General features: G+C 40.3%; 1 protein-coding gene across 3 annotated transcripts in view; it reads left to right on the top strand.

The window, feature by feature from the left end:
• LOC110024751 (nuclear transcription factor Y subunit A-7) overlaps positions 1-9613 on the top strand; it is a 42019-nt gene that overhangs the window by 30797 nt on the left and 1609 nt on the right. For 2 of the 3 annotated variants that reach the window (XM_020724900.1, XM_020724916.1), the window contains exons 4-5: positions 8542-8613; positions 8931-9092. In XM_020724900.1, coding sequence (XP_020580559.1) covers positions 8542-8613; positions 8931-9092 — 234 coding nt within the window. The remainder of the gene's footprint in view (positions 1-8541; positions 8614-8930; positions 9093-9613) is intronic. The other variant, XM_020724907.1, reaches the window with a different exon arrangement.

Genomic DNA, 9613 nt, shown 5'->3' on the forward strand with positions numbered 1-9613 from the left:
TAAAACAAAAACCGGAGCCCCAAACCAAAGCCAAAATCGAGCCAAGTGAGGGTTAGAAACCAAGCTGCAACTAAGACTTCCAGTTCTAAGCCACAATGAAAGTTAGAGCAATATCCTCATGCCTTTAAAACCCCTCAAAATAGAACTATCACATGCTCGTAAAGTGAATATCTTGAAATAGATGAAAGTAAAGCATGCTGAATATTTCAAAATACAAGAAAGCAAACTACACTAGCATGCTGAATATCTCAAAATACAAGAAAGCGAACTACACTAGCATGCTGTACTATCCACTGAACCGAGCAAGAGAGGCTCGACAGAGAGAAAAACCGAAGGAAAGCAAAGAATTGAGGAAGGGGAGGGGAGAAGGAAATATATATCTTCTAGCCTTTAAATGTCATTCCCATATAACGAATGTATAAATAATGAGTAAGAACACATTTAGGAATGAGGCAAGCAATAATCTCCCTATTCTAGCATGCTTGCAAGAGGAGTAAAATTGTTCTAAAGCCATGCTTTAATTATCCAAATCGCTGCCAACATAAATATGATAGGATAAACAAAGAACATGTCATATCTCCATCACTTTAAGCAAATATCCAAGTCTAATTCCTAAAACATGCTCACATTTCATCTTTCACATGCCCCCTAAAGTGAATATCTCAAAGATATATGAAAGTAAAGTGAACTAGCATGCTGTATCATCCAACAGAGCCAAGTTTAAAGGCTTGGCAGAGTGGAAAACCGAAAGGAAACATGGCACCGTAGAAAAGAGGGGAAGAAGAGGTACCTTCTTGATGTAAAATGTAAACCACCGCAACACAAGAGACCACCTCAAGGAGATGCTCTCACAGAAATCTCCTTGCCAAGTTTCTCTCACAGCCAAAAATTTCTACCCCTTTTCTTTTGCAAACTTTTTCAACAACCCAAAAAATTCCAAAAGAAACTATGTTTATAGGCAGAGAAGAGAGGGGAAGAGAAAGAAGATCACCCCTCTACCCACGGCGCTCGAATCGGGCCAAAGCAGAAAAAGGACGTATTCCCTGCTCACAGAAGGCGAAGCAACCGAAACATCTAGGACCGAGCGGCGAGCTTAGTGGCAATGAGGGAAGCATCGGGAAGAAGAGAGAGTTTGCCATTCAAGTGTACCAGGGAGCAAGCTTCCCAGAGTCAAACTACCAAGAAAAGGAAAAAACACAGCCCGGGGAGACTGGCACGGCTTCGGGAAGGAGGGCCGCGGGCAGAAGTGTCGGCAAGGACGAATAAGAAGTCAACTTTCTCTCGCGTGGAGGAGGAGCTCGGTTGGCTCGAGATCGAGAAAGGGAAAGGCCAGGCATGCGAACGGGAGAAGGAAGGGAGGCAGAGCTCGGGTGCGTGAGTTTAGGCAGAGCTCGGGTGCGTGTGTGTGTGTGCACTAATTTATATACGATCTATTCACGCGCGGCGTCGTAACAAAATGCCACGATCGATCGTCTCAAACAGTTTATTCGAGTTTTCGATATGTAACTGTGCAAGCGATGTGAATTGTAGCAATCAGACGCATCGACTCTCCGAATTGCGAAGTTTGTGCGCGTGGGAGTGTGAATTGTGCAGAAGACCACCCTAAGACTCAAAAGGTCCTATAGGAATCCCTTTTGGGTTTCCTCATGTTGGTTTCACCTTTCTAAGTGCTAGAAGTCTATACCACACACGCGAAAATCCAAAAGGGTACAGAAGTGGGTTGGATTTCTAGAAGGAGTTCCAGTTCTAAGGTTCTAAGATAGTCGAAGGGAGATCCCTAAGGCTAGATCCTAAACCCTTAGAGGAAAACTAGACCTCACTAAAAATGAGGTCAACAATATCATGTAATTATGCAGTTTTTTATTTTTATTATCAAAGTGTCCACCGGTTCTCTTATCTTCTCATTTAAGGTTTTCAAATCCATATGGAAAATCTAATTTTAGATTTATACCTGGCCAGCCATTGTGGATTCCACTTAGTCACCCTTACTTTTTATTACGGTAGGTTAAATTATGGAACATCACTGAAGGGTAATTGTAGCTTCTCTTCACCCACTTTACATTGCTTACAGGGAATTGCTAACATTAATAAAATTCAAATTCTGATTCATTTTATTAGTTTGGATCTGAGTTTTGTGTCTGTTTAACAGTCTAACATTAAACATCAATTTTTCTCATTATATTTGATGTTGTTGATGATGATGATATCTATTAAGACAATTTAACTGGGCAAAGTTGAGGGCTATTAAACTAATTAGCTAAAACGATTCCGAAAAATGTATCATCTCGTTATTAAATTGCATTACATGAAAGATGAATATGTTTTTACTGTGTCTATCCTTGCTAAAACAATAATTATCGAACTCACCAACATTTTTGTCTAACTAAAAAAACCAAATAATAAACAACCAATAACAAAATGGCGAACAACCATTCCTTGAACCAGAATATTTTGATGCTGGGATAAGCAATTTTAAATTATCATTCTCAGGAATATGAAGCTGACACTGGAACTAACTTAAACCACAATAAAGAAAACAAATATTATTACTGAAAAAAATAGGTGGTTGCAATCAAACATACTTGAAAGTGAAATACCAACATACACGACACAAACTCAAACATGGGCTCAATCCATGCGTGGTGGAGGTCGGCTAGGCGGTTGGGGAGCAGAGGTAGGTCGTTGAGATGGGTTTGGGATGGTTGGGACAACAAAATAAGGGGTTGGAATCACATGGTTAGCGAAGCGGATGGGTTGGGATAGCAAGGGCAGCAAGTGAGGCAACAAGCAGAGCGGTGAGGTGCGGTGGGAAATGTTTGAACTACCAGGGGCAGCAGGAAAATAACCAGATTGCTTTTTTCGGGTCATAACAACAAAGGGGTGAAGTGGGGGATTGCGGGATAGTAAGGGGTGGCTGTTCAAGACGGTGGTAGCGAGTAAGAAGGGTCGGAATGGGGGAGGACCACAGTGAAAAACAACAAGCGAGCGTCATTATTGGTGGCTGCAGTTATGATGGATGGCTTAGAGCGTTGTGGGGAAGATACAAAAGGGGATTGAGAAGATAATCACCATGTGAGAAGAGAGCACAATCGAAGCACCATTCAATACCTTGTATATAGGCCTCGAAGGATGAAGAACATACATCAACAACTGTCCAAAACAAAACACACGAAAATGACATAAAACATGAAAAAATAACATATATAATATTCGAGTAATTAAGGAGTGGCCCCCATAGGGTAAGCGACAACCCCAATCAAATAAGAGGTCTGGTTGGCCCCATAATCATTCGAACCGAGCTGTCCAGAATGCGCTTGGCACGGTTTTGCGTGAAGCAGACATCCCGCATTTGTGGTGTGGTTACGCTGGAGAAGCAGACACCCCCGCATCAGTCTCCCACGTTTGATAGAGTTTCGACTTCATTCGTCGAAGCTTATGCTTTTAATAGTATGTTATCAGGTCGGCCGTGTTGAGGGTAGTAAAAATAACAAAATCTCTTTGTAAGTCAATTTAGTAGCCGTTGCAATGTTATAGCATATCATGATATAATAAATATATATCCTTTTTTTGGCAAAACTTGAGCTGGTGCTGCATGTCGATGGGTATCCTCACAAACCTAGCCTCGAGTCATCAAATATGTAATTGACTTCTTCCACTTCTCGTACTCGTTCGAGTGTATTTGGTTAACAAGTATTTAAGGAGTATTCAACTTTGAGACGAAATCTATGACAGACTGAACAACTCTAACTAGCAACCACTCAAGAGAGACATATTCTTCTCTTTCTCTAAAAGGACCTAAATTCCACTGTAGGATGCTTCTTCTTGCATAACTCTTAAGGCTATTTCTAACTCTATGGTTCATCCATCTTACCTGATCAACTGTCGATGGATATACTATTGAACTGAATTTACTACCTCAATTACTCCTTATGAGCTTCTAGAAGTGGGACAAAAGAGTCTCATCTCAGACATATAGGACCTCCCTCAACGGGGGCAATTCAGGAAGTAGCTTATATATTCAAAAACTCTGAATTTCTCTTATTTTGCGTTGATCTGTGTTTGATATTGACTCTTCAAACTTATGGCCCTTTTGGACATTCAATGCAAGTCTCACTGATGCTCTTCTCAATGTCTGCAAAACGGTCGCTCAAGGCATCACAATCTTATACTCTTCATGAACGTCCATTACCTCAAACTCACTAGATTCCAGAACTGTTACTGTCCCCTCAGCTAGAATCTCTCTCCTTGTTCAATGGGAATCGATGACGTCTCTTCCTTATTGGTTGGTTGTTGGCACTCTTTTTTCGTATCCTCATTGTCTTCTGTGTATAATATGTCATTGTCCATTTCTTCAATTGTTTCTTGATTCGTTAAAGGGATTGTTCCCCTTGTTATGCAATCTGATTTAACATGTCCAAATCTGTTAACTTGAAACTCTTTCTAATGGGGATGGATTTGGATTGTTAGTTGGTTCTACCTGTTTTCCACTTGGAACTAGTATCTGCTTAGGTGGGGTTGACTTGGATTTTCCCCTGGGTGTACTTTGGTTGTAAGATCCTAGGATTGAACCTTGTTTGTGAGATGTGGTGGTTGCCCAGTGATGTGGGCTTTCTACTTTTAAAACTGGGGTCTCAAAATGCGGTCTGTATTGAATTTGTAGGTGCTGGCGCTGAATCTTTCCCTTTATCTCAGACCAGGCTATGATTTTGTCTTTTTCTTCGCGATGTTTTTGATATTTCAATTTTTGCCACCAAAATAATGCACTTTTCTTTGGCGTGTTGGCGGCTAGTTTCACCATTTCGTCTGGTGGGACGTCTTGACATTAAAATCCATATTCTAAGATCCAGAGCTATTCGGTAATCTTGTCTAAATCTATGTGGCTGTAAAAATATGGCAAATCTGCATTTAATATCATCCACCATGCAGATTCCAGGGATGAAGTGGTTGCCCAGTGATGTGGGCTTTCTACTTTTAAAACTGGGGTCTCAAAATGCGGTCTGTATTGAATTTGTAGGTGCTGGCGCTGAATCTTTCCCTTTATCTCAGACCAGGCTATGATTTTGTCTTTTTCTTCGCGATGTTTTTGATATTTCAATTTTTGCCACCAAAATAATGCACTTTTCTTTGGCGTGTTGGCGGCTAGTTTCACCATTTCGTCTGGTGGGACGTCTTGACATTAAAATCCATATTCTAAGATCCAGAGCTATTCGGTAATCTTGTCTAAATCTATGTGGCTGTAAAAATATGGCAAATCTGCATTTAATATCATCCACCATGCAGATTCCAGGGATGAAGTGGTTGCCCAGTGATGTGGGCTTTCTACTTTTAAAACTGGGGTCTCAAAATGCGGTCTGTATTGAATTTGTAGGTACTAGCGCTGCATCTCTCCCTTTATCTCAGACCAGACTATGATCTTGTCTTTTTCTTCGCATTGTTTTTGATATTTCAATTTTTGCCACCAAAATAATGCACTTTTCTTTGGCGTGTTGGCGGCTAGTTTCACCATTTCGTCTGGTGGGACGTCTTAACACTAGAATCCATATTCTAAGATCCTGAGCTATTCGATGATCTTGTCTAAATCTATGTGGCTGTAAAAATATGGCAAATCTGCATTTAATTCAAACTTTTGGCTTCTCAGATATTTTAGGTCACATCTTTGAGGTAAAGATTCTTCATCCCTGGAATCTGCATGTTGGATGATATTTGTTCCATTTCTTCGATCTAGCAAGTCACTGTTGTGGCTATGGATGCCCCATCTAGATGACCTCTTCTCGAAGGTGGCAAGCCTTTGCTGTAGTCATCAAGTTTCGCACTATATATCCTCCCTAAAAATATTCGAGGCACTTCTTTGTGGATTTCTCATAAACAGCATTGTGTTTATTTCGCTCGATCCTGCTTCCGACTATTGTCCCCTTGGTGGTATGGCTGGGGTTTGGGTTTGGGTAGATGGAGGAGGGTGTATAGGGTTGTGTAGGGTGGGAAAGAAAATTTTTCGGTTACTGCTTTGGAAAATTAACAAATAGATATTGGTGAATGCTAGAAACCCTAGGATAGGAGTTGAGTTAGACTAGCTCTGATGCCAAATGATACCGTATTTAACCCAAACCACAATAGAAAATGCAAATATTATTGCTGATAGCAAATAGACAATTACAATTAAACATACTTGAAAGGAAAATTACAATAAACACAACATAATCTCACGCTAATCCATGGGTGGTGGAGATTGGCTAGGTAGTTGGGGTGCGGAGGTAGATGGTTGAAATGACTTGGGGGCGGTTGGGACAGCAAAAGGAGGGGATGGAATCACGTTGACAGCGAAGCGGAGGGCTGGGACAGAGAGGGTAGCAAGTTGGGTGGCAAGCAGAGAGGCGAGGAGTTGTGGGAAAGGCTGGAACTGCCAGGGGGGACTGGAGGAAAGCAACAGGTATGTTGTTTTTCATTTGACGACAGTGAAGGGGCGAAGCGGAGGTCTGTAGGACAGCAAAAGGTGACTTTCCAGGATGTTGGCAGCAAGCAAAAAAAGTTGGAATGGGAAGACTGTAGTGAAAGTAACAAACTGAGTGCACGAAGTTGGGTGGCAAGCATAGCGGCGAGGAGTGATGGGAAAGTCTGGAATTGCCAGGGGACTGGAGGAAACCAACATATATGTTGTTTTTTAATTGACGGCAGTGAAGGGGCGAAGCGAAGGATTGTAGGACAGCAAATAGCGACTTTCCAGGATGTTGGCAGCGAGCAAAAAAAAGTTGGAATGGGAAGACTGTATTGAAAGTAACAAATGAGTGCAACAATATAGGATGGCCAGGAGCATCACGGGGAAGTTGCGGAAGGGGATTGGGAAAATAATTACCACCTCTGTAGAGAAATATAATTGGAGCACCACCCAACTTTTTGGATATAGCCCTCAAAGGAAGAAGAGTGGACGCCAACAACTGTCTTAAGCAGAACACAAAATACTGACTTGAAACACGAAGAAACAACATATATAATACTAGTGTAATTAAGGAGTGGCTCCCATAGGGTGGGCGACAATCCCGAGCAAACAGGAGGGCATGTTGGCCCCATAATCGTTCGACCCAAGCGGGATTCGAGGAAAACAACAGGTATGTTGTTTTTCAATTGACAACAGTGAAGGGGCGAAGCGGAGTACTGTAGGACAGCAAAGGGCGACTTTCCGGGATGTTGGTAGCGAGCAAAAAGAGTTGGAATGGGAAAACTGCAGTGAAAGTAACAAAAGAGTGCAGCAATATAGGATGGTCGGGAGCATCGCGGGGAAGAGGCGGAAGGGGATCGGGAAAATAATTACCGCCTCTGTAGAGAAATATAATTGGAACACCACCCAATCCTTTGGACATAGCCCTCAAAGGGAGAAGAATGGTCGTCGACAGCTGTCTTAAGCAGAACACGAAATACTGACTTAAAACACGAAGAAACAACGTATATAATACTAGTATAATTAAGGAGTGGCTCCCATAGGGTGGGCGATAATCCCAATCAAACAGGAGAGCATGCTGGCTCCATAATCGTTTGACCCAAGCGGTCCGGACTGCGCCTGGCACAGTTTCGTGTGAAACAGACATCCCACATCCTTGGCATGGTTATGCTCCCTTGTCAATAGCATTAATGAATTCTTTCAACAATTATGTAGCTCATGAGGTTTGGTTCCAATCTATGAGGATCAAAGTTTTTTGGGGCATTTACATACATACCACTCAATTCCTATGTTTTTACATATCTATCACCTAAGCTTTACTTTTTTACGTTTCTACCACCCAAAATTTCAAATCACATAAAAAATATCACAATTTTAACTTTTAAAAAGTGAAATACACCTTTTCTTGCATGTTAAAATGGAATGCATGTAAAAATTGAAGTTTTTGTGTTAGATATGTAAATACATAAGAATTGAGTGGTACGCATGTAAATCTTCCAAGTTTTTTTTTTCATTCGCTAGTTGATCGTGATACTTTCCTTTGGCTATGTGGATGGCATCTTCTTATATGTGTATTTTGGAAAGAATCTGAGTGATTTCCAGACATGTATTTATGCCATCCTATTACCTTTTGAAGTCTGACATTGTGGGGTGGTGATCGCTTCGTAGTCGCAGCTATTATGTCTGTTATTTATTCATGTGTTCTTTTTTTACGTGAAGTTTATTGTTTACTGAAAAAAGCACACTAAATGCAATGTATTTATTGTAAAGAAAAGCAATTTTTACCCGCACATTTTAACATTTCTATGTTTGGTAATTCTACGGTATGCTTTCATATACGTTCTTAAAACTAACGCCTTAACTTTCTTGTTTACATGCATAGCACACAAATACTAAATGTAAATATGAATGTGTAGGTGTGAGATATGTAAATGAATAAGAATTGTGTGCTACATATGTAAATTTCCTCTTTTTTTCTGAGCAACCGTTTCTGTTGGATAATTAATGATGATGGTGACGAGTGGCATGCAATTAGTAGTTAAAACAAATTTGCTCTTTAAGGTTGATCATGAACTTTGGATAATCCTGAGTGTGTGTGATTTTCGCAGGCGCCGGTGGCCTACCCGTATGTTGATCCTTATTATGGAGGCATCATTGCTGCATACAGCAGTCAACATGTAGTAAAGCTTTTTTTTTTTTTGGAAAATTTACATGCATACCTCTCAGTTACATATTTATTTACATATCTAACACCTAAACTTCAATTTCTTCATACACGTCATCTTATGAAAAGGTGTATTTCAATTATTTTTAAAAGTTAAAATGGTTGTATTTTTGATGTGATATGAAACTTTTGGATGAAATAAATCTAAAAAGTAAAGTTTAGGTGTTAGATATGGTGTATTCAAATTATATTTAATGATTACCAAGGGTAACCTAAGCTGGCTTAGAACTGCTAAAATTGTTTGCGACTTACACCGAGGTAAATGGAATCCAGATGCATCCGACCATGACAGGAATCATGCCTGGGGTGCCATTGCCTACCGATGCTGTCGAGGAACCAGTGTATGTGAATGCCAAACAATATCACGGCATTCTGAGACGGCGCCAATCTCGTGCAAAAGCTGAATCGGAGAATAAATTGATCAAATCTCGAAAGGTACTTTACTAGTTTGTTTTCTATTTTTTCATTATGCGTTCTCATATGTTTTTTGTTAATGCTGTTCTCAACCCTTGATGGTTAATTCATGTGTTTTTTTCTGGAAGTTTGTATGCAAATGTTGTAAAAATAGGGAGAAGTGCCAAAATAGTCCCGGACTTTTCTGCAGGTTGTCATTTTAATCCGAAAGTCTATAAAAAGTATCAAAATCATTTAATATGAGTTGAAATAGTCCCAACAGAGAACTATTTCAGCCCCAATTTAAAGAGTCCAGTGCCTAATTTGATACTGGTATGAACTCAGGGGCTAAAATGACCCCATATAATTCAGGACTCAACAGTGGCTACAAATAGCAAGGCTATCTTGCAGTTAGTACTACAATTTGGACATCTTTGCATATGCTGCATGAATTTTTTGAAACTTTTTATGGTGATTTTGTCTTTTTTTGCTTGCTTAAACAGTTTGTATTGACTTACGCTGTTCTTCATACAACGGATGCCTGCCTTTCATAAACTATAAAG

Source organism: Phalaenopsis equestris, unplaced genomic scaffold (genome assembly GCF_001263595.1).
Source record: "Phalaenopsis equestris unplaced genomic scaffold, ASM126359v1 Scaffold000002, whole genome shotgun sequence".
Lineage (NCBI taxonomy): Eukaryota > Viridiplantae > Streptophyta > Magnoliopsida > Asparagales > Orchidaceae > Phalaenopsis > Phalaenopsis equestris.